Raw genomic sequence first — 26,328 nt, forward strand, 5'->3', positions numbered from 1 at the left:
CATTGGTTATGTGCACAGTCTAGTTAATATACCTATAATCTGAAGGCAAACCGCGTTACTGAACACACTGGCCATTAACATAACAAGTGCTTTTTATTTACTGAGATTCAACTCAATCAGACATCCTACAGAGGTCTAACCTCCTTTCCTTAAATAAAAGATGGTGCTTTTTCTTTTCCTACTCATTCTTTTCTTGATGATTAACTGCACAGAACACTGGGAGCCTCCCTTCAGTGCCTTTGTTTAAAGTGAGAATCTTGTGTATTTAATTGCCCTGAAGCATCTGATCCTGTTCAATGCCCAGTGGACTCACTCCCATGGTACAGTATCCCACACCACCATTAAACTGCAGACTGCTTAAAAGTAACTCATTCAGATAATATATGCGCGATTGCCTAGATTATATTTCTCTCTTTATTTCCAAACTGATATAAAGATACAAACAGTTGCATTTTTTCTTTAACATAATAAAATAATCACATTAATAACAACAATAAGAGCTCAGCTATGCAAGATCATAAACCCTTTAAGTCCTGCTACCCTTCTCATCTAAGATTGTACCCCTAATAAACGTAATCATTTAATTACTCCAACAATGAATTTCTGCAGATAAATTCATTTTATTAACTAGTTTTGAACAAAGCTCTCTTGTTGGCTCAGTTTTGTTAGCCATCTGCTTCCAGAAATATTCCATATCATGGATTTCTTGGGTGATGTCTCTCCCCTCCACATTTTGCAGAAGACTGAGGTCCTGTCTGTTCTGCAAGATGCTTAAAGATTCTGTTGCATTTTCATAAGAGTCGAGGTTTGCTCAGCTGTCTCTTATCCAGTATTTCCCTCTCCTGTCTCACCCCTGTTGAGCTTTGGGCATGTTTGTTGTCTGTGGATACGTCTAGAGATAGCTAGCTATAATGCAGCAGTGAAGAAATTGTTGTATTAGAGGCAAGGCTGGTTACGCTGTTATTAAGATTTACCAACGCTACCCATTATAAGACCATGTTGTTAGTTGCTTATAACTTCGTCAAACATTAACAGTTTGGTCTGAAATTTTCCCTCCCAGATGTTTGCCTTAGGCTGAACTTTTTTTGGAGGGGGCGGGAAATCAGACCCCAGAGTCTCAAGTTCAGCACACAGAAATGAGGAACACATAATTAGTGTCATCCTGTGAAAAGTCTGGATGAAGTGACTTGCCAAGCATCACACAGGAACTCTGTGGCAGAGGCAGGTATAGAACCCTGTTCTCCAGAGCAGCATTCAACTTTCTTAACCATGAGACCCTCATTTCTCTCCCTGCAATCCCCTGCCTTATTCACTATAGACCTTCCAACTTCTGCAACAAATGAAGCAGGGGTCTAACAAACTAGAGACCCCTTCACTACGCAACCCTGATTCATCCCTAAAGCAGGTCCATTCTGTGCAATGAATGTTAGGCAGGGGACCTGTGGAAAAGTATATATGATCACATAATTAAAGACTGTATCATAATGCACACGTACAAGGGAGCCAAGTTAAGGCTGTCATAGGAGCCGAATTAAGGTTGACCTTTGTTCTGGCATCTCCTTACTCTGGAGTGCTCAACTTTGCAACCTGAGCTTTTCTTGGGTAATATGTATATAGGGCCAACTTCAGCCCTACATGGGTATTTTTAAATAGGAGACTGGAAACTTTAGGAGCCTGTTTCCCAGTTACACTAAGGCCCCTTTACACTACATGGGACTTAATGTAGTAATTTACCCCCACTTTAAGGTCCTTACACTGTCAAAGCCTTTTGTCCCCTCTTGCCCTTCAAAGGGGTTTGGAAATAAACCCCCCAGAACATGGGGGCCTAGGGTTGCCAGGTGTTCGGTTTTTGACTGGAAGTCCAACTGTTAAGAGTCCAGTTGGTCATCCACAGTACCTGGCTCCGCGCAGCTCCCAGGAAACTGCCAGCATCTCCCTCTGGCTCTAAGGCGTAGGGGCAGCCACAGGGGCTCTGTACACTGTCCCTGCCCCGAGAGCCGGCTCCTCAGCTCCCATTGACTGGGAACCATGGCCAATGGGACCTGTGGGGGCGGTGCCTGCAGACAGTGGCAGTGCGCGGAGCCACCTGACAGCGCCTCTGCCTAGGAGCCAGAGGGAGATATTGCCACTTCTGGGAACTGCCTGAGGTGAGTGCTGCCCAGAGCCCTCACCCTCAGCCTCCTCCCATGCCCCAACACCGAGTCCCCTCCCATACCCAAACTCGCTCCTAGAGCCTGCACCCCCTCTCGCACCCCAACCACCTACCCCAACCCTGAGACCCCTCCTGCACTCTGAACCCCTCTGCCCCTGCCTGGAGCTTCCTCCTGCACCCCTAACCCCTCATCCCCAGCCCCACCCTAGAGCCCGCACCCCTAGCCAGAGCCTGCACCCCCTCTTACACCCCAAACTCCTGCCCCAGCCTGGTGAAAATGAGTGAGTGAGCGAGTGAGGGTAGGGGAGAGTGAGTGACAGAGGGTGGGGGTATGGAATGGGCAGGCCTCAGAGAAGGGATGGGGCAAGAGCATGGCTTCAGGGAAGTTGGTGGAGGAAGGGTGTTCAGTTTTCTGCAACTAGAAAGTTGGCAACCCTATGGAGGCTCTGTATCTCCACAGTGCTTTCTCTTTTCTCTGTTCTATCTGAAAAGTAGCAGAACACAGCCACACTACTGATACTAACTGCAATGGACTAAGAAGTGAGGTTTCATGCTGTGGTTGGGGAACTGTCATAAATGAATGCCGACAAAGCCAACATTAACTCAGTAAATCGCTGCAGGATTACAGTGGTTGGTCAATGTGTTGGAGAGTAAACATCTGTTCAGCCCTTTCCCCGCTTTCTACCCATGGAGACCCATCTTTGTGGTCAGTGGAAACGGGGGAAGTGGTCTGGAATCCTTTAGAAGGAAAGGTGCTTCAGAATTAAACTGTTTCCTATGAAATTTAAAAGCAATTTTCATAGACAGTTCCACTGCTGTTAGGTCTTGTCAAGGGCGTTATACAGCATACTGAGATCATTCCAGACACCAACACATGGGTGCAAGCTCTGATTTCTTGCAGCCTATTTTTAGACATCTTCTACACAAGCTCACTAGACAGATGAATGTGTCAACAGATCTATGTTACTATAGTTGCAACTGATTGATAATATTTTACACGTCAACACTGCCAAGGGATTACACCAGCTATTGGAGAAGTTCTGGCATGAAGTGAACTGCATAAAGGACTACAAAAGGATGTGCATCATCTTCAGATCAATCAAAAATAATGGAAGATGGCACCGTACTAAATTATTTCAGGTAGTACCCGTTTATCTATTCCACTGGGTGGTTTAATGGATAATTATCCACCTTGCATTGTACTCAGGAATTGTGCTCACGACTAGCAAAATACTTTAACCTATCAAATTCAAAGTAATGTGTTTTAATAATAGCTTCATATTAATATTGAACTCCCTGGAGTTAGATCTGGAAAACATGTCCTAGGTCATCCAGTCCACCTTCCTGTCAATGTGCAATTCTTCTGTAATGTTTTGCCCAGTTCAGATTTAAAAATTCCAAGGACTAGATCTGCCACCTCTCCCACTTTAAGAGACTATTTCACAGTTCATTACGTGTCAGGGAGTTTTCCCTTATGTTCAGTGTAAATGTTCCCTGCCTTAATCTGATTCCATTACTCCTATGTGAAACAACACTAAATTATGATGTGTTAGTATCCTTTAAATATCTGTCGACAGCTATGTCCTCCCTCCCACCTTCCCACCCATCCTTGCTTAGCCCAGTAATAAGTTATAAATTATGTTTGGCTCTCTTAATTGCAATCCTTCCTATAATGTGATCATTTCTGAAAATGCATGCAATGCCACAAATGTTCTTTACCCTTTATAGCGGCAGGTCAATTCCCAGCATGAAGTGGGTCTCTATCCCAAAAGGCTAAAATCTATAGATCCAATCAGTGACTGATATTAGTCCACAAGAGAACAAAATATACGAAGTGGGGTATGACCATTAAATTCAAACATCTGTTTAACAGAGAAGGTTTGAATAGCTTCATGAAAGTAGAGGCAGAGGGATCTTAGCAATTGCTAGTGGGGGCTAGTGCTCAAATCAGGCTGCAGAGACAACGGTGTGGAGATGGAAGGAAAATGGGACAGTGAAGCAGCCAGCTTGGATAGAATGGAGGAAGTAGCAGTTGATGTGGGAGGGGATGAAAGAGTTGTTTTAAGCAACCAGGGCAGGGCCAGGGAGAGAGGATGGATGACACATGGTAAGATTCACGGGAAAGAAAAGTTTAGGACCCTCATGTTGAACTGACTGTAAACAATGCAGAAGCAGACCATGTAGCATGGTAAAGAACAGAAATGGGGCAGGGAGTGGGGGAGAGGGAAAAATCAAGGAACAGTCAGCAGTTATTGGAGAAACTCAACTAAGAGGAGCTCTGAGCTACAGAGAAGATATCAGAGTTCACTGTCTAAATTTTGGGGCTATGGGCAAAACCCAACCCTCCTCCACAATAGTAAAGAATGCCGACTATTACAGTTTGCCACTAATCCTAAGGCACCACTATGTAGCTAGTGATATTAAAAAAAACACAGCAAAACTTAGAGCTGGCACATTAGGTGTCATGAGATATCACATACGGATAATCTAAAAAACCAGCAATTGTATACCTATTGTAGTCAGACACGGAACAGTACGATGCTCACCGCTACTCCAATTTGAAGACAAGAGTAGTATCTGAACTTCACCCAGCATGAGGATGTTAATATCTATTTGTTTGTGATGGTTACTCATTTATGATTTTCCCTCCTCCTTTTCCTCTCCTTTTTCTATGTTTTCATCTCTGACTATTCTACAAAAAATATACAGTCCTGATCCCTCATTCCTTACACATCCAAAACAGCTTTACAACTTCAGATTTGAGTGCACATGGAATCTAGTATTGGGCCTGCATTTTATTATCTCTGAAAAGAAAAAACTTAACAAAAAACAAGTGAAACCCAGAACTGTTTAAATGCAAATCAGATAGCACCTATCTGTATCAATAGTTTCAAACAAATGCAAAGCACAGCCAGGAATGTTCCTATGAACATTCCTGGTTGCAAATTTCATGACAAGAATAAATCACTTATGCTAGAACATGAATTGCGGGGAGTGTGGGGGGAGATATCCGTTTGGAAAATTCAAAGGAATTTCTCATTTCCTCTAAAAACAGACTGATTAATTAGTTGACGCAAATGAAAAGTAAACTCAAACTACAGAATAATTAGTGAAGATGCAATTTAAAGTTAAAATTAGATTAAGAAGATAAAAAATTACTTGAGGCAGATGAGAGCGTGCAGCAACACAGCAGTATCAGCTGAATTGAGCCCTTGTCAGTTAAGGACTGAAAAGTTAAGCAGCTAAAATTCTTTAAACTCAGACCTGGGGCTTTGCTCAGATACTATTCAAAGGTTAGAGTTCCAATGTCCAGTGTGACCCTCTGGCTACTTATTGACCATTCATACCCTGATATACTGATATATATGAGCGTGGCCTCCCACAATGAGAGAGTTCCCTGAAGCTCTTTGGGGTTTATACCCATTTTACAATAATAAAACTCCATTTACTTCAAAGGAGTTATCCTCAAGTTACACAGCTGTAAGCTAAATCAGAATCAAGTGCTTTATTTTTTACTGAAAAACTGAATAGAATAAGCTGCTACTAATAAAAAATAAGTTACACGGTCTTACAGCAGCTGCCTTGACAACGATTTTCCAGTATATAGTGTGTAATTAATTATAATTGTCTAATGTATACTTGTTGTTGTGGTTGTTTATGAAATATGTAAATATACAGGGATTGACTTCACTGGTATATAACCCTTATAGTTTCTCTTGGACATTTAGTGTCCAAATTCCTAAGACAATTCTTATTCACTGAATTGAAGCAAGCAAGTTTTGGTGTAAATCTACTGAAAATTGAGCAAGTCTGCTGAAGACAACTCAAGATAAGGAGATAAAAGAGCCAAAAGAAGCACAGCAAGGAAGATGAGAGACAAGCTTATCATGGGTATGGACTGCCTGGTTTTTTATATAACCTCCAAAGCAGTAAAATTATTGCAGAAGTAAAGTCACTGTGTAAAATGCTAATCTCCTGGCTATGGAGATTAAATCTGTTTATTAACAAATCACATGGAATCACATACAAACTGAAGATATCTGCGGTATACAAGCACATATAATTGTCATCCCACACTAGTGTAATATACAACTGTGGACAATTCCACTGAAAGGCCTAATGCACTGTCCAAGTGAGGTAAATTAGAAACCATAATGGTACATTTTCCAAGTGCTGGATGGGCTTCATGCCATGCCACTCCCATTGATTATCAACAGGAGTCACATGGGTCATTATATCACAGTGAGTGAAATGAGCTGGCAGTCTTTATCCATTTTCTAATGGAAAGGTGTCCCCATTGCAAAAAAAACACCAACTAAATGGCTTTCTTGGTCACCTCAGCAGGGAAGCCAATCATTGAATGGGCATGGAAACTACATTACTTCCTCACCCCTAGACATTTTTCTAGGTCAGCAGTGGCACATATTTGCAGAACAGCGTGGGAAAGCTTGCACCACTATCACCCAAGTTATACCTGACAATGGCTAAAGTCTTCAGTCTCCTGGAGCCTTTCTTGAGCACTGAGGCTTTTTGGTTTTGTTTTGTTTTTTTAAGTAAAAAGTCCTTTGCACTGTGTAACGTCCAACTACCAAAAATACAACACAGGCCATAGGAGTTGTGATTGTAGTGTTCACCTTTTTAAAAATGAGACATTTCAGACTGCACACAGAACGAAAAAGAACCCACCCTCAGCCCCAACTCTCTTACATTTGCTCGATAGCCATACCAAAACCTTCAAGCTGGTCAAGTAGTACAAACATCTGAATCTACTTTTGGAGTTTGAAAACTGTCATTAGTTTTATCTATCCAATCTCCAAATCCTAAACTCAGAGGTTACTAGAGTAGGTCAATCTTGAGACTATGTTGACATTGTTGCTATTAGACATGAAAAACTAAATAACAGGGTCTGCACTGTGTCAGCGAACATTGCACATTCTTTGGTTTGTCATGCAAAGCACGAAGTCCCTGATACAGTTTAAAATGGCCTTTGTGTCAGCAAAACTTGTTTACTCGTGGAATACAAGCTTAATGCCCAAAGCATTTTTAAAAGAAATTGCATGTAACAGAGAAGGCAATGCTAGTTCCAGGCAATGGCACTGGAAATACAAAATATCACTGGCTTCACATAGCCTCTAAATTGCATATACATCACTGTAGTTACATACACATACATGTGCTTACACACAAAGAAAAACACTTTAGGAAAATTTAGGCCCACGTGTAGGAAAATAAGATTAGTCATACTGGATCAGACTAGTGGTTAACATGGTTTTATAGTCTGCTTCCACTGGAAGCAAATACCCAATACTTTGAAAAAGTGAGATGTCCCTCCTAATGTACACAGGTAAGATCTGTGGTGTTTTACACCCACTTTCATAAGTGTAAAATGAAAACACCAAGTATAAGGCAACGGAGAATCAGGCCCAAAAGGGCTATCCATGAGGGTGGACTGCATAGACCAGGAGTAAAGAAAGGTATAATTCTCAGGGGTGCAGATCCACTCCATGTCTTTAGTATCTACCTCTGTGATGAAGCCAGTTCACGTGAGTTTTAAACTATGGAGACCAATCTAGCCTGGAAAGACTACCTGAGGTGAGCATCTCGAGAGAGCATCTGGCAGGAGTAGCTTGTTAAACTGCTGAGTGGTAGTACTGTAGCTCTGCAGTGGCAGAAAGGAGAGGAGTTGTTCTCTAGTATCGTCTGTGCCCAGGAGACTCCTGAACCAGATACGGGTGAGGGAAGAAGAACAACTTGCTAATTATCTGCTTGTCCTGTTTGGATGAGGTCTGTGCTTGTGCCCAGGACTTTAACCAGTATCTATTTTTGTTTGTTTTGTCCATTTGATCTAGGCACAAGGAAGCTGCCCTGTGTTTATTTTCTCATTTGGACCTATGGCCAAGGGTGCCTACCCTATGACTGTCCTATTTCCCTTGGACTGAGAGGAGAATGTCTTTTCTTCTGTCAGGGCCTGTTACCCCAAAGCCCCCAGAGCTGGCATCTACTCTTTTGCCTTCTGCTTTTATTTGTTGTTTAATATAGTAATTGTATTATTTAGCCCCAAGAAGCATTTTGGTTTACAGCTTGTAAAAAAGATACTATACAAAATAAAGGTTTCAGAGTAGCAGCCGGGTTAGTCTGTATCTGCAAAAAGAAAAGGAGGACTTGTGGCACCTTAGAGACTAACAAATTTATTTGAGCAGTCTCTAAGGTGCCACAAGTCCTCCTTTTCTTTATACAAAATCAAGGTATATTGTATTGTTACAACTTGAAATTCTAATCAGCTGATCTTTGTTACAAAATTCCAAGGCCAAAAGCTTCAAAGAAACTTGTTTCTTTGTTGCTGTGGTATCTGATTTTTCAAGATAAACATGGTATCTTTCAAAGGCTGAGGGATGATTATCGACATGCACCAAAGTACATCTTACATCTTTGGAGTGGCGTTTCTTCTTGAGCCTACTGATAAAATCCAAGCAGACTATGAGGCTGAGTGGTAGATCTGGTGGGATTGAACATTTGAGTAATCCTTTGGTTTCACTATTAAGCAACTGTATATATAGTTATATCATATAGTTTGCCTGACTTAGTGCACAGATGTTAATATATATTTATTCTTTGATGGATTTGAAATCTACCAGATTTATGGCTTTTTCACTATTTTTTGTGAAAATATGTTTTGCCTACTATATTGGATACCTGTCTGAAGGTATCCTGCTCCACATTGCTGTCCCACAACCAAATGCACTTGCAATTTTTAGGGCTTTAAGCAGGTGAAGGGTTGTGGGTAGGAAAGTGGAATCCAGGAGGTAAATGACAGCTTTGTAATGGCAACAACTGTAGTATCTTAACTCCTATGGCTGCTACTACTAGCTGGAAGAGCAGCTGCACTTTTGCTGTGGGATGAAGTCTCTGGTTAACTCAGATCTCTCCAGTCTAACAAAAATTAGGAAATGCTGATGTGAACTACAAGACTTTGGATGCAATTTCACAATTTCAGATAAGAAAGGCACTGAAACAGCCTGCCTCTGAGCAAAAGGGATTAACATGTGAGCACATGGAGAAGTCATTGAAGGGGAGAGAGACTGTCACGAGTATTCTAGAGTTAAAAATATACTGAAATAGTTTTCTTACACATTAACCTTGAAAGCTGTTCTGTATCTGCTTGTGCACTCAGACTCTAAGAATCAAGGTGCTGACAACCTAAAGGTTAAAATGTAACAAGTCATGCTTTAACATTTTAGGATAAAGGCTGTCTTAAATTCCAGACACGTTTTCAATAGGTGTTTTGCACTTCAGTAACAGACAGCAATATAATGCTGCCCTTCTTAAAGTAGCATAATTATATAAAACTGAATCCAAGATGAAAGGAGTATGACTGTTGTGGTGCATAACAGGGTTTTTTGATTCACCATTGCTCTGAAAATAATTCATCACCCTGTTTGCCGCGACCTACAGAGACACCTTATTGTAACAGTAAGTGTACTATTTCAGTTCATTGTGGTATGCAGTGTAGTTGTAGAGATGTCATTCTCAGGATATTACAGAGACAAGGTAGATGAGGTAGTATCTTTTATTAGAACAACTTCTGTTGATGAAAGAGACTAGTTTCTAGCAGCACAGAGCTCTTCTGTGGCTCAAAAGCTTGTCTCTCTCACCAACAGAAGTTGTTCCAATAAAAGATATTTCCTCACACACCTTGTCTCTCTTATTTTAGCTAAGGAAGATACCATGACAGTTTCCACTAAAATGCTGCTATTTACAAGTAATTAACAGTATGGGACTTGTGGTGGAATTGTGTTGATTGCAAATGGTAAATGGCAACATTTTCATGATGAACATTTTCAATAGTACAGTTTAAAGCCAATTTAATAAAGGTTACAACCTACCATCAATTCACATGCAGTTCCATGGGATGAATAATGACAGGACATAGTGCCTTAGAGTCTAAACAGTACTGGGGCTACAGTAAGCTATTTGCAATCTATAACTTGCTGTCGGGGTCAGTGGGCTGGCAATTATGTTATTTTCTTCCTCTGCACTCCACAGTCATAGACATCTATTCCTTGGTTATGGCTGTCTGCATTCCACTACTTGCCCTGTCCTCTGCCACTGTCTTTTGACATTGTCAAAAGGTCTCTCGTTTTTCATTCTGTTGTGTGCGTCAATTAGCTCAAATCTTTATCTTGCAACAATTTTTGTTAATTATTTGTGTTACCCCAGCACCTAGGAGCCCTAGTTATGGACCAGGACCCCATTGTGAAAGGCACTGTAAAAATACAGAACCAGTGACATCTATAGTTTTAATCACTGATACCTACAGGTGGTTGCAAATTTGAAGTTTCTATTTCAAGTTTTACTATGGAGTTGGAGCAGATGGGGAAAAGTCCCTAGGCTTAATTCCCCTCTTACACTGCTGTAAATTAGGATTAACTCCATGGAAGTAGATAATGTTACACAGGTATAAGTGAGAGGAATTAAGATGGTATTAGTGAAACAAAATTAATGCTGCTGAGTTATACACATTTATCCAAAAGATTCCCTAGTGGTGACTGCATTAAAAATATTGGGTTTCTCTCCATTGACCGACTTTCATATTAACATCACTACATTTGTGGTTTGTATTTCCCTGATTTTATTCTGCTCTGGTTCAGTTTAACTCTCAATTCCTGTATTTTACAGTGTATCTCCTCTCTTAGGTCCATTCCCATGTCTATAATCATCATAAGATTATCTGAGACTCTTGTCTATGCTGTGAAATGCTATTGAGTTGCAGGAAATAGTTACATCATGGCACACTTCTGTGACATAGTTAAACTCAATCTGCTCCCACAGTACCGCAGAAATGTAGTTTCAATAATTGTGTTCCTGGACTGTGCTACAACCTTGGCCATTGCAAACGTGAAGCATGATTCAAAAACACAGTTAAAACACAGTTTGGTCCCATTTATGTTGGAAGATTGAACCACTTTTTAACTGCAGCCCACAACACAGTAGCTTTCATTGTGTAGTGGGGGGGATGTAATTTAAATTGAGGTGAAATTTCTCTCCCCAGCAGAGCTGAAAGGATGCATTCAAGAGGACAAGGTGTGAAGAACCTTGGAAGGGTCCAAGAATCCCTTTAGCTGTTTTACTTTTCATATTAAAATATTTCTAATTTTTCCAATCTCAATCTAAAGTATAAAAGTGAAATAATCCAAGTAAATCATACTCAAAAATAGTTTCATAAGCACTCGTTCATTAAGGCTTTAAAAAAAGACAGATTTATTGATATTTGCTTATCATATTTAATAGTAGCTTTAAAGTTATTCTTGATAAAGTCACATTCACTAATATAGTCTTCTGAGCTATTCGGGAAGATACAGTAACTTAGCTAGATGTCGGTCTCAAATTATCTACACAGAAAGAAACAAGGAATGTTTGTACGCAGTTACATTAAACTTTTTTCTCAACTCGGATATCCATATTCTGCACTCTAGTAATTGGAAGCTTTGAGCACGAATCTAATGTAGCCTTAGATCAAGCAGCTCTGTCTGACAATGTGAAACAAACTTATGCAACCAGCTGGTAAACACCAAACCATAAATATGGAAGAGATGAAACCATAGGTGGTTAATTTACAAACTTAAAAAAAACAAACAAATACTCAATAAAAAGGCATTGAAATTGCTGTTTATTCCACACACACAAATTTTCTTCAAGTGAGTAAATAAACTCAGCTGCATTGTGTGATGATTCCATTAACCTTGCAATCAAGCTTTAAATTAAACTGCCTAATTCAGATTTCCTCTCCTGCTGCAGGGGGAAATGTACCTTGTGAGGGCTATGTTTTATGCTAATAGAGCTAATGTACAAAATCTTCTCTACTAGCCATCTACAATTCATGAGATAACACAAGTAAGTAAAACAAGTAAGCAAACTGCAAAAACTCCTTTGGGAATTCTTTAACTAAATAACCGTTTAGGTGTGATTTGCTATATTTTCATACTGGGTTCTCTCATGGTATTCAGTTTACAGCTATTTATGGTGAGCTAAATTTAATCTTCATACATATTTTTTAGGTAGACTACTTAAGCAACACTGCATGATCATTAACCTCTGTTCATAGATGGAGTAGACTCTTTAACCCTTTGTTGTATCATTTTATTAGATTACCCTTCATTGCAGTAAAAGTTCAGTTGAGAAATGGATTAAAATTTAGGATTTGTCTACAGAAAACATTACTACATCATACGCCAGGGTGTGAATCTGCAGTGCTCCAGGTTGCCTCACAGTAACATCCCATGTGGACACTGCTACAGAACGCTGAAAGTGCAGTAATGTGCTTTGACAAACACCCATTTCAAACAGCAACATGCCAAAGTGCACTATGGAACTTCCAGTGTGCTGTGCAGTGTCCACATGGGACATTACTGAGCAGCAAGCCAGTGCCCTGTCACATTGTGACAAGCCCTTGGTTTTAATCCCACGTTTTAAATCAGAGGTGGGCAAACTACGGCCCGTGGGATCGTCCTGCCCGGCACCTGAGCTCCCAGCTGGGGAGGCTCGCCCCGGCCCCTCCCCTGCTGGTCCCTCTCCCCCGCAGCCTCAGCGTGCTGCGTCGCCAGTGCTCTGGCCCACCGCTCCTGCTGGGCAGCGTGGTGGCGTGGCTGGCTCCAGCACGCTAAGGGGGTGGGGAACGGGGGGGTGTCTCGGGGGGCAGTCAGGGGACAGGGAGCAGGAGCGGTTGGATGGGACGCAGGTTCTGGGGGGGTGGTCAGGGAACAGGGAGCAGGGGAGGTTGGATAGGGGATGAGGTCCCAGGGAGGGGGCAGTCAGGGGGCAGTTAGGGGCGGAGGCCCGGGAGGGGGCGGTCAGGGGACAAGGAGAAGGGGGTTTGGATGGGTCGGGTGTTCTGAGGGGAGCAGTCAGAGGGCGGGAAGTGGGAGGGGGCAGATAGGGGGTGGGATCCAGGCTGTTTGGGGAGACACAGCATTCCCTACCCGGCCTTCCACAGAGCTTTGCAACCCTGAGGTGGCCCTCAGGACAAAAAGTTTGCCCATCCCTGTTTTAAATGCTCAAGGAGCTTTTTTCAAATCACAGACTCAAATTTTTCAAGATACATAGGCGTTGCTGAGCTTAATGTTGCAACACTTAACTGATTTAGAAGCCTTAATCTCATTTTTAGAAGCGATTTAGATAAGTAGGACCCTAACTCCCATCAGCTGTCCATGGGATTTTGGATCCTAAGTGCCTAAATCCCTTTTGATATTGTAGGCTCCTAGATACATTAGGCATTGCAACACTGAGCACAGCAACACCAAAATACCTTTAAACTCTGGGTCTTAGCCTCTAGCAGAATGCACTGAACTTCTGTTTAAGACAGATAGGCAAATACAACTACTATATTCTAATTAGAAAGGATTTAATCAAACTATTCGTAATAAAGCCACAGCATATGGGACTAAGTGTAATCTATCGAGTGCTCATGACCCTGTTTTGCTCCTGAATCAGCAACATGAATCCAACCTCCAGTACTTGTATGGTTTCTTCTTCCAACTTAAGTTATAAGATTCATTTTCATAATAACCCTCCTTCTCTCCCCCATTCTCCTTAGTTTCTAATTATGAGGATGATGAAAGCTCTTTCACCAAATGTGTTCTTTGGTTTCTCTGTAACAAGTTGCTACTAGCAAGTAATTGCCTTTTCTTTTGCAATGTGACATGATTCCTCTAACTGGAATTTATTTAAAGCTGAAATAAAAAGCTCTTGTAAGAAATAAGAAAACCACACACAGGCAGGCTGGATTTCAGGCAAGTGACTTAGCATATAGAACTCAGGAAGATTTTCAGACCAAATGAAAGTATGACAGATGCTGTAAACACTAAAGGGGGAAGGAATCAACAGCTCCCTAAAAAGTTTTTAGTATTTTTGAAAATATTATTATTTATTTGTATTGTAGGAGTGCCTAGGAGCCCTAGAGTCATGGGCAAAGACTCCATTGTGCTAACAGTCTTCAGCTTCCTTGTCAGTTCCCAAGCCTTATGTCATTCACAAACAACCCTATCTGACCAATTAGAAGTGGTGTTAAGTAGAAATGGGTCTAAGCTTCAAAATTCAGCACAAGATATGAACTCCTGAAAAATATAGGCATGTTCTGGCCCTAAAGCAGTGACTGCTTACAGAGAACTAAACTGAATTTCTTCACAGTGTTTAGGTGTTTGAATTCAACCTTTTTGTTCTGCTCCTTTTCTAGTATTAAAGAAGCATCAAAAGAAATCCATTTCTGCTCTCCTCAAAAACCACACCTAGATTCTCCTATACTTATATACCCTTATTAATCTAGTTGTCACCAACCAGAAGATCTCAACCACAGCAAATGAAGTCTATTACAGTATGTTCCAGGAAACGTTTACCCTTAGCAGTGAAAAAAACATTTGCTAATTTCAAAATCTGGTTAAAAAGTGAAGCTCAGTATCCACATATACTACTTAGGGGCACTTTATGGAAGCAATGAGGCAAACTCACAGGCCATGCATGGGCCCTTCTGCAGATGTTCTCAGTGCAAAGGCTAGGTTCAAGCAATAGATCAACTGCTTATGTTAAATTTATCAGGCACAATGGTTGGGAGGGGATAGGAAGTCCTTCGAATCAAATCCTGTTACAAAGCAAAAGTTTTTCTACTCATCACAACCCTAGCTATGTACATGTCACATATCTTCTCCAGAAGTTTCCTTTTTGATCAACCTCCCTAGATTCTCTTTTCTCCAGTTAATCATGTTCCTTTTAATAACCTGACAAAGCCCTTATACCAGACTTTGGGCTTGATTCTCCTCATTGAAGTTAATGAAGTGAAAGTGAGAAGAGAATTGTGCCTTTCTTTTTCAAGTCTAATGTATTAAACGTAGAATTTTTTAAATATGCTTTTGTTCTTTCCAGCTCAGAAAAACTCACTTGAGAAACCCACATTACAATCAGAGGACAATATTTTAAAGGGTTTACGCTGTGTCTCTTCCTTTTTCCTAACGCATTAAGTGGTACACAGCATTAGAGATCCTTACAACCACATAGTCAACCACTGAAATCCCACTACACAGCTATTTCAACATGCATTAGCAGCTGCAAATTATGACACTGTAAAAAGGCACAATCTAAACATTCATTTGCTTGACACAAGCATACCTGTCAGCATCTCCTAGTCCCAATGAGGTGTTACGCTGCAGTGTCTCCCGCACTGCAGCCATCCCATCTGGTAGCCGATTCAGTCTTCGAGTGTACAGGCCCAAACCACCATCAGTCATGTACCTTTAAAAAACAAAATAAGATATCAAGATATCAAAGGTTCAGTAAAACAATCTGTAAGCACTTCCACACTTTTGGTGGTGTTTGTATATCCATTTTATACCTAGTACTCAGATACGGAGCAAGCTTTGCTCTCAGTTACTCCAGAGTCATTTTGTTGAGTTCTGGCCCAGAACTCAGCCCTCCCCATTCTCTTTTCCACCCCAGGGCAAAATGAGACCAATATGAAGAAGGAGGAATACAATTTTCATTAAGAACGCACATGCATCATTCCTAAATGACTTGTGATTTGAGCTCTCTTTCCTCATTCCCCAGCTATTTTGTGTTATTTAAAACGTTGGGGGTGAAATCCTGGAGACACTGAAGTTATTCACAAAACTCCCACTGATGTCAGTAGAGTCAGGATTTCACCCAAGGTCGTATCTGCTGTACACTTACATTAAAGATCCCATAGCACTCTGTGTGAAAAAGGGGATTTGCCCCACCGGCCAAAAGTGGCTGCTCTCCTACTTTTGTGCACTGTGCTGTCTGTAACTATGCTCCTCAACCGGAGAGGTGGCTGCATTTCAGTGTTGTTGTTATTATTAAATATTTATGAAGGACTGTGTGTGTATATGGAACTTTACAAATGAATAAGACAACATCCTTGTCCTGAAGTGGTCAAAACTAAACAGAGATCTGTCTGAAATGTATTATGTTGGACAATTAAATAACATGAAATAAGTCTGTATTTTGTGGACTTCTGCATGGCCAACAATGCAAACAGAAATCCTTTTGCATCTAGCTTTGTCATAAGAATGACTATTCCGGGTCAGACCAAAGGTCCATCTAGCTCAGGATCCTGTCCTCCAAGAGTGACCAATGCCAGGTGCCCCAGCGTGAATGAAGAGAACACAGATCCATTTCAAGTGATCCATTCCCTGTTGATTATTCCCAGCTTCTGGCAAACAGAGGCTAGGGACACCATCCCTGTTCATCCTGGCTAATAGCCACTGATTGACCTATCCTCCCTGAATTTATCTAGTTGTTTTTTGAACCCTGTTATAATCTTGGCCTTCACAACATCCTCTGGCAAAGAGTTCCACAGGTTGACTGTGCGTTGTGTGAAGAAATACTTCCTTTAGTTTGTTTTAAACCATCTGCCTATTAATTTCATTTGGTGACCCCTAGTTCTTGCGTTATGAGAAGGAGTAGATAATACTTCCTTATTTACTTTCTCCACCCTCGACATGATGGGGGAAGCAATCCAACTTAATTTTCATTGCCCAATTGTTTTCTAGATCACTGCAGAGAATCTAATGTAGGAAACTTGCTATGCAACTAGGAACAGGTATGTATAGTATAAGTACTGAAAGCAACCCTTCTGCTTTATACTGGAGGTTTATAGGAACATTCTAGAGATCCCTGATTCAGCGCAGGCATGAAAATACCAGCCTGACTTGTGATTTTATCCTAAAATGACAACTGCTGAAATTGGAACCTGCTGTACTATAGGGTGAGGTTCAATGCAGTAGATTTATTTGCAATCTGCTGTGGAAATGATGGCCAGGTGAGGACGAACCTCACCACCTCTTCTTTCAATAATCTAGCTATGGTCTTAACGGGACATGAGTGTTCTCACTGGGGTTGGCCCAGGGCAGTATGAAGTCGAGATAGCAAGAGTACCTTCTCTTTTGGAATTCCTGCCCCCTGGAACAGCATTCCTGTTGACAGAACCCCCTAACTAACATGCCCCGTGTAGGTGTATTTTGTACACATACAGCCTATACAATTGTATATATATGCTGGTAAAAGATATAATTATATAGTAGGACAAATGAACAAAAACATCATATACTCTGTATTTAAATAGCATGAGAATATAAACCTTAAACATATTCACTGAGATTTTTATACTCATGATCTCATTACTTTAATTGGGTTTTTTAACATTCTCAACTATGCTATAAGAGGGCAAAAAATTCATTTGTAAGTTAGTGATCTGCAAAGCTAGTTTCTAGATAAACAATTCAAAGTATCTATATAGTCCTGGGGTATAAAGAACAACAGGACTTAAAACCTCAGGACATAGATACTCTGAATGTTTATCTAGAAACCAGCTTTACAGATCAATAACTTACAGAACGAATTTATTGCCTCATAGTAACATAGTTAAAAGACATTTCTGCCTTAAAAAAGGAAAGCATTTCTTCTTAATAGCTTAAAAAAAGTAAATGAATGGAGTTGCTGACAGTGAGTGCAACACATCTTTATATTGGCAGTTTGAGAAATGAAGAACTGAAACACATCTCAGATGACACCCGATCCCAAATGTTGTGTTGTTTTTTTAAATACCCTCAATATATTTTTCATTATTGATATTATGAATCATGATCTGAGACTGTTTTTAAAATTTAAGTCAAATATCAATATTTTTTAAACTTCTCACTCATTTCAATGAGTGTAACAGTTATGCTCCAAAGCAAGTAAAGCATGTCCCCAAGAAACACAAACATTGTGTAATATTTGCACTAAATCAATGCGAGATATTTTAACAATGTTCTGTTTAATTGGTAAATTTAAAAAAATGCAATAATCTCATACCCAATCTTCTAAAAAATCCCCAACAATACCAAAACAACACGGCGTGGCACATTAATACAAAGATTTAAGATAATACATAGATCAATTTCTTTTCTTCTGGAATAACTCTTCAACTAACAGTGGTATAAATAATACAAATACATTAAACAATTGAACTAGATTTTTAAAATTGTCTGGAAAATAATATGCAAAGAAGTTCATAAAGTCCAAAGAAAACAGGATATTTTTGTTCTTGCTTTATATCTGTACGTATTTGTGCAACAATTTAATAACACTATAATCAAATAAATATGCGACAACTACAGTGGTAGAGTTGATATCTTTGGCATGCAGTTCAACATACCTTATTGACTTGTAAATTGAAATGGCTATATTCTCTCAATTCTTTTGTCACTCTAAAGGAAATCGTGGTACAACACCAAAATTATATATATATAGGATCTCTTCCTCTGTTTTAAAAGTACCAAAGCCAGTTACTGATTTGTCTTACTAGGGCATATTTTTGCTCACAAGAAGAAAGAACAGTCAATCCAGCCTTAAACTCGTAATATGTCCATGGATTAGAGGGAAAAAATCATGATGCAGAGAGCACTGGCTCCGTCTTCTCACTTTTGTATCATTTCTGTCACAATGTCTCTGGTAACAAACCTAGCTGACTATGCAGCCAGACTCAATTACTACAATTACATGAGACAGGAAGGTTAAAAAAAAAAAAAGAAAAACCCTGCACTAGATGTGATTTAGCTATACAGGTCTGTACTGGGCCTGTTCAAGAACAACAGAAGAGTCCCCGTGGGGAGTTTTACAAAGAGGTTGCTAAGCTAGTAAAACTAGGGACAAGGTTATTTTCAGTTCTCCAGTGTCTACAGAGACAAGATACAATGCTTTTCTCCAAATTTAATAAACAAGTAGGCTTATAAGAATTATAACTGTTCCTCCGGAACTGCTATAGCATAGCTTACATCAGGTCTTCCATTCTGTTGGTCAGAAACTCATAAAATCCTTAAAATGGAAGAGCAAATTTTGTTGTGAGCCAATCACAGAAGAAAAACAAAAGATAGAAAAAAGATACCATTCTCATTATTTAAACCCATATCATTAAATGTGCATATTACTGGCATGTTGCAAAAACTCATACCTGCATATGCAAATCAGCTAATTGCAACTACTCGTTTGCACATTCAGTGACCAATTTGCATCTCAAATGCAGAAACATTATTGTGAGTGTACCTGTTACACACTTTGAAAATGTAGCATGTAGGTTTGCATTTGTCATCATCATCCTCATCTGGCATATAACTAATCCTTTTAAATAAAATAAACTAATTTCCAAGATTATTTTTTTAAAGTTAAAATAGATGTGATACTAGTTGAAAATTATGATACTGTGTATACACACTACATACACTAATTAATCTTAATATGAAGAATCTGGGTGAAACCTGGGTCAATGGAAAAACTCCTCTTGATTTCAATGAGGCCAGGAGTTCACCCTCTGTATATAAGTGCAGCAATCAGATACATTCAAATAACTCTGTACTTGTGCCAGCTGGAACAAACAATAGCTTTTCATGGACAGATTTTCAGAGGCGCTGAGCATCCATACACCCAATATAAGTCAATGGAACTGCAGGTGCTCAACACCTTTGATAAGGATGTGTGCAGGTTTTATTACTGATTTTTTTTAAAGGAAAACTAAAATGTGCTAAAAAGAAAATATGTGAACTCAAATCTTATAACAGCTACAAGTTATGTAGTCTCACCTCGCTCTATAAAAAAAATGGCACCATGGGATTGTTTTCTTAAATATTAGATAGACAGGAGTTTTAGTTAACATTGTCAAATAGGTAGCACAGCTTGTAGAATTAAAAGTTTTACAGCTGGAGTGCTATTATACATAAATTCTATCAAAGAATGTGGGTGCCCCACCCCCAGTTAGGGGGAAATTTGGTCGGACTAAAAGGAGTGATGCCCTAACGCCAAACTGGGGCCAAATGGGGGAGCTGCAGAGGGCTCCATCTAGTATATTGTGCATGGAGGAATGGGGAAGTGGGTTTTTCTGTCTCCTATGGGTTGGCTGCGGGGGAGGGGAAACAGAGGCGCCAACTGGCTATGAGACCCCCTTTCCCTAATATAAAGATATTAGGGAAATTAAGAAAAAAGGCAGGCCTACAGAAGTGTTCTTATGAAGCACAAATATCATTAAGAGCCTAATTCTGCAAACACTTACTACTGGCCATAACTGCTTCCTATTATAATTTAGGGGCCAATCCTACACCTTATTATTAAGTACCTGTCTACCTCTGTTAAGCATTGGTCATGCCATCACTGGTCACTTAAAACAGGTTGGACTGTATGTTGGGCTGTACAGATGAATGGCTCTGAAACAAATTCACAACACTCTGTCCAAGGGGGTGGAATATAGGCTCTCATACTCTTGCCTTCACAAGAAAGATATTGTGAAGCAGGGCAAGAAGAAATTGAATGCCTATGCTACCACTAACGTTTATCTAGTCATGTCCTGATACATCACAATTCACTACTTTTAAGCACCTGTAATAGCAGCTGGGATTTGTGTTAGCCCGTGTCAAGGGGTTGTATTTAATAACCTTATAATATATTGTGATATGCCTATTTAGTGTTTTTAGTGATGAGGAAGAACATTAAGCCTTATCCACTATGCTGACTAAGGGAATCTAGCAGATGTACCTCCAAAGCAGAAATGCAGGATGCTAGAATAGCCTAAGGGAGGATTTTCTCTCTCATGCGTATTTTGGTCTTCATGTTCCCCGTAGAACTCCTGATAAGCAACTACATAAATATGTTCCTCTTTGACGCTGTGAAGGTTGACCTACCCTCTAGTTCACTGCCGTGTGTGTCCCAAATCATCAGCTATTGGTGTGTGGCAACGGGTTCTTACACCTAAGAAGATGTTCTTTCCTCTTCACCCAGCCTGAGACTAACCACAACTCGTCCACAATACTCGCTGTGTCCATTAGCCCAGGGAAAGTTTCCTTATTCCCTTGTGATAGAGTGTCTCCAGTATGCTTACCCATAGTTCTCTGGTATTCTTTAATTTCTTTACTTGTCTTTACAAGACAATATATTAATTGCCTTATTAGACTACTGCATCCCTAGCACATTCAATGTCAAACACTCTTTAAATATCTTAAAAATGGCAGCTGAACAAAAGTTCAAATGACATAGTTCAGGAACTTTTCTGGCATTTCAGTAATAACAACCAGAGGTCTCCAAACACTGTCACTTTTTACGCAGATGTGTAAATTGCAGTTCCTCAGGAGAATCTGACAGCCATGCTTTAACAAGGTTAACAACAGGCAATGGAGAGAGTGCCTTTACTAGATTTAACTAAGAGAAGACTTTTAACGACTGGACAATGAAGCACTGATAATAAGGAGCTAATCCACATACCTTCTGTGGATTATCCCTCAGGACTCATCTCAGTATTTTTACTTCTCAACAACAAGGAAAAACAATTAATTTTCCACACTTTGTGCCTCTCCACACTTGTGCACAGGTGTTGTTTACACAAGTGTCCTTAATAGTGTATTAAAAGTGCATGGCACAAATGGAAACAAAACAATTCATAGTACTTTCTAGGCAAAAGAAAAAAAGTGCCCCGCTCTCCTCTGTTTCAACTGTTTTTCAGTTCCCTTGGCAATTTAGATCTTTGATTTGTTCTCTTGGTTTGCCAACTACACCCCGTAGGTGTCCCTGAAACTTTGTATGGTGTAGTGTATTCTTCCAAGTTCAATATTTTTAGGATGTTTCTGATGCCTAAGTGATTTTTTTCCCCTTCCCTAAGTGCACATACAGAAAACAGGATCAAGTTATACCACAGATCAACCAAAGTCTTACTTAGCAGGCCAAGTCACTTGACTTTTGTATGCACTCTGTACTTGCCCATGTATACAGAGCACCAACAACATGCTTATGGCTACACATCTGACAGCTCCCATACTTATTCAACTTTGCTGCTAAATTTCAAAACAGATAGCCAGGAGAGCAGAATTCTCAAATTGTGAGTATATACAGCCTAAGGGATAGTCTAGGCTTCAACATACACTCTTGACATTCCAAGAACTTTTTTGCCTCAGTAATAAAATTAAATTCATCATCTCAAATAAATCAAACTCCAAACAGGATAGTGAATCCAAAAGATAGGTCATATCGAAGTTTCCAATCAGGCAATACAAACATTTACTCTTCTAGGCTTCACTTACAGTGTCATGGGTATTACTACTTGCTAAGTGTCAGTGCGCAACAGCCAGTCAATGTGGTTAGTTAGACAAGAACAAAGTACATTAAAGCTTTGATGTGTGTAAACAGCACATCTCTACGACTGCTTACAAAGTATGATAAATGTGATCAAAATATGCTTGTTGATGAAACCAGGAAATTGTCTTAAAATATGACTAAACTGAAGATCATTACTGCTGCTCGACTGACTGAAGGACCACTGCTAACCAGAAACTTTTCAGTTTAGTATAATTTTGGTTTGCCTTTTTTGTTCTGACAATATTCTGGTATTGGATCATATGCTTGTCTCTCACTTTTTGCCAAATTCTTGTCACCAATCAATCTTTCCTGACCACCATCATCCTGCCACTGCCAACTATCAGCACAGCATTTTATCTTTCTTGCCAAAGGCTGGAACATGCACCCAGCCCACAAAGCCTGCCTTTAAATTAAAAAATAAAGAAATAAATAACCAGCCAAGCAAGGTCAGCTTGGGTTTTGTCTCTGGTTTAAATTCCAAGTTTTGATTCACATACATTTCAAAATTCAGCGAAGGCATTCAGGAGTGGGCTCAGGTCCTGAGCTTTTTCAGCACGGTCCTGTTGTCACAAGGCCAAAATACTCAACTTGTAATCCAAATATTTCCTTTCAGGTTCACATCAGCTCATACCCAGTGTGCACTGCACTTTACATCTAATTAGATTGCGCAATACAGATGAACTTTGGGGGGTGGGGGGAAACAAGCCCTGAGTATGGAATAATCCCTCTGCCCCCAGCCATGCCTTGCATTCTCCGGAATAGCAATCATTGTTTGGGGTTGCGAAGAAGGAGATAGATAGGTGAGAAAGGCAATTTCTTTTAATAAAATCTCATGAGTGAATTTCACAGCTTAGTTTGAGAAACCAGGTAAATGCAATATACTTATATCATTAGCATGGAAGCAGCAGCTCCCCCATGGAGGGCTCATTCTCCATGCCAATTTAATCTTGACCCTTTCTGCTGGGAAAGGCACTAACATGGGGAGGTGGTTTCTGTGAAATGCATACTTCTCCAGGATACTTCTCCACTGGGAATAGAACTGGGACACATTTCCCATACACCATTGAACAGCCTTCACATGGTAACAATTTTTGGTCACTTCAGCTGAGGTCTAAAAATATTTCTGCTTGCCTGGTCTCCTGGGTTCACACTTTATTATAAAGTCCACAGCTGTGCTGGTGATATTCTACAGTAAAGAGATCTTCCCTTTGCTAGAAGAATGGGTATCAAGCACATCATCTCCTGTAAGAGATTTGGTGCTTACTGTTGTACTAGATTAGAACTCAGATATGAGTCATATGTTCTGTATGCTTTATAGTCACAGTTGCCTATTTAGGGTCCAATCCTGCACAACCAGAGTTAGTGGCAGTTTTGATAATTGTCACACTAACGTAGTACTGGGCCTTTATTAAAATGAGTCCACTTGTCCCTATTTCTGCAGGCCTCTCTTGGGGTCAGAGGATCTTAAAAAAATTAAAATGCACATGCTTGTCCTGGTTCAAAATCCTGTTCCCGTACTGGACATTAGGCAATCATTTCAGACACTGATACAGCCTCCCTTTGCCAATTCTGCTTTAAATTGTAAGCTACACAGGGAAGGAGTTTGCCCTGTATTCATCTTTGAAGCACTATTCAAACCTAAGCCATTATAATATAAATGATAAGATTAAATACACTGACCCACTATCCAGCTCTCCCTTTTAATGTTATCAGGAAAACCAGCTACTTTTGAAGAAAAACATATACAAAAAAATCAGGGCAGTGCTGTTTCTTCAAAAACAGGGAAAAGACAATTAGAAAGACACAAGTAGTTGCATTTCAAATTGCATTAATATCCAATTCTTCAATGCAGACAATCTAAATTGTAAATTATGTGGAGTTGTAATCCTTTGGTTTAGTGTATGTGATTGCATCTCCCTCTTGTGGCTGGTCCTACAGCCTTCTCCTTTCTTACAGCTAAATGAGGTGTCCTTTAGCTCAAATGGTAAACCTGTATTTTTGGTGCAGAAAGCCCTCAGTTCAATTCCTGCTCTGGTGTCTACATGTGTATGTAGATAGGGGTTTATTACAGATCCAAAAAAGAAAAGGAAGGAAGGTGGAGGCTAATTGCCTTTCATTTTCTTCTTGCACCAAACAGCAGCCCACAATAGCAAATGTCATTTGATGTTATAGATCTCAGTTCATGAAAGTGACCCAGAGGTGACCCACCATGAATCACAATTGAGCTCTTTTCTGTTCTTTTTGCCCATTCTGTTTTTCCATTCTGGTGTGGCTTCATTCACGTTTGCAGCTGATTATCACTTTCCACTTCCCTTCACCTTTTCAACACTTAAACACTACAGCGGATAGCTCTCTCAGTCCTTATAGGGTGGTGGGGAAGAAGCCCAGTTGTGGGGGAGCTGCAAGGGTGGAGTGAGCTGGATTTGGGAAGGTGACACAGGATGCAGGAGTGTGAGAGGAAGGATTCCCCACTGTTTGCAGTAAAGTGGGTGATCTAAAAATCTAAGAATCAGGGTTGTTATACACAGTCTAGCCAAAATATCACACTGAGATCCCAGCAGCATCACCTCTTCCCTTCATTCTTTCACAACAGTGATGTGCCATCAGAATCCATACACAAAAATTTCACCTCAGTTGACGATAAATGTGACACTCCCTGGTTAAAATACTGTTCCTTATACATTGCAGCCTGACCCTGGGAACAAAACAAACAACTATTCCATTCTCTCGCCTCCTTATATAAATCCATCAATACAACTCCTTCATTGGCTGATGAGAGCAACCATGGCATTTGTTGGAGGCGGGGGACTCCAGACTCTTCAACTCCCAACTGTGGCTAAGTAAGCAGGCATTGGCACGGAGAGCAGCTGTTCAGGGCTCCCATTCAGCACAGCAACACACTGGCTCTCTCTCTCTTCTGGATGCTGCTGAGTAGCCGTCTGAGAAGAGGAGCCTGGAAATTAGATGATGTGCTCCCACCTGACAAATTTTGTGCAGCTCCATATGTGACTTTTCTCAATTCTGAGAACAAACTAATTGATTTTTCCCTGCCCCCAGGAACCTGCTGGGCAGGTAGGAAACTATTTCCCAAACCAGCCAGAATCAAATGAGGCTTGGGAAGGGAGCTGAAGGCCCTGGTTTATGGGCTTGCTAGCACAGCCAAAGGTCCTGGCAAAGCCATTGGGTTCCAGAATATTGGAGGGAGTTGGTATGGGCAAGTCTCAAAGAGGAATTGCTGAGGGGCTGGAGGTTCCTGGGAGAGTTGGTGTGGGTGGGTGTTGGAGAAACCCTGAGACTCTGTTTTATGGCACAGTGCCAATCTGAGGGTAACTGGGAGAGATCAAGACATCCTCCCCCTTGCTCTCCCCACTCCTTCACTCTGACCAGGGACCAGAGAGAGAAGAAGCAGAAAGCCCACATGGGTGTTGGAAGCCAGGTGCCACAGTGTTATCCAGTGAGCTTCTTCCCCCTCTCCCATAATGATAAGGGATTTTCTGGCTGTCACTGGCTAAAACATTCCTACTCCTGACTGTTGTGCAGTCGAGTAACTCCAACTAAGTTATTTAAGGGTCTGGATCCTGCAAACATTTATGACTTGGTGTAGTACTTCTTAAAATGTGTAGTCCCATTGATTTCTAAGGATAGGTCTATACTGCAAAAAACCAAAAAACCAAAAACCTGCATCACCGCACCGAGCGTCAGAGCCCAGGTCACTTGACGTGGGCTCATGGGACTTGAGTTGCAGGGCTAACAATGGCAGTGTAGACATTCAGGCTTGGGCTGGAGCCTAGACTCTGAAACCCAGCAAGGAGGTCTCAGAACCCAGTCTGCAGCCCTAGCAGGAATGTTTACACTGCTATTTTTAGCCCTGCAGCCCAAGCTCTGCAAGCCCAAGTCAATTGACCCAGATTGTGAAACTTACTGCTTAGATGCATCCGATGAAGTGAGCTGTAGCTCACAAAAGCTTATGCTTAAATAAATTGGTTAGTCTCTAAGGTGCCACAAGTCCTCCTTTTCTT

General features: G+C 40.5%; 2 protein-coding genes across 16 annotated transcripts in view; one reads left to right on the top strand and one right to left on the bottom strand.

The window, feature by feature from the left end:
* Positions 1-26,328, bottom strand: part of NAV2 (neuron navigator 2) — a 660,409-nt gene that overhangs the window by 92,853 nt on the left and 541,228 nt on the right. For all 9 annotated transcript variants that reach the window (XM_075129477.1, XM_075129476.1, XM_075129478.1 and 6 more), the window contains one exon: positions 15,308-15,430. In XM_075129477.1, the coding sequence (XP_074985578.1) occupies positions 15,308-15,430 (123 nt within the window). The remainder of the gene's footprint in view (positions 1-15,307; positions 15,431-26,328) is intronic.
* LOC125638049 (uncharacterized) overlaps positions 9,426-26,328 on the top strand; it is a 52,231-nt gene continuing 35,328 nt past the window's right edge. For 5 of the 7 annotated variants that reach the window (XR_012668920.1, XR_007357141.2, XR_007357140.2 and 2 more), the window contains exon 1: positions 9,426-9,622. The gene's annotated coding sequence lies outside the window, so the exon portion shown is untranslated. Of the gene's footprint in view, positions 9,623-11,947; positions 12,044-24,997; positions 25,150-26,328 lie in introns of all 7 variants that reach the window. The other 2 variants (XM_075129480.1, XM_075129479.1) reach the window with 2 other exon arrangements.

Source organism: Caretta caretta, chromosome 6, assembly GCF_965140235.1.
Source record: "Caretta caretta isolate rCarCar2 chromosome 6, rCarCar1.hap1, whole genome shotgun sequence".
NCBI classification, from domain to species: domain Eukaryota; kingdom Metazoa; phylum Chordata; order Testudines; family Cheloniidae; genus Caretta; species Caretta caretta.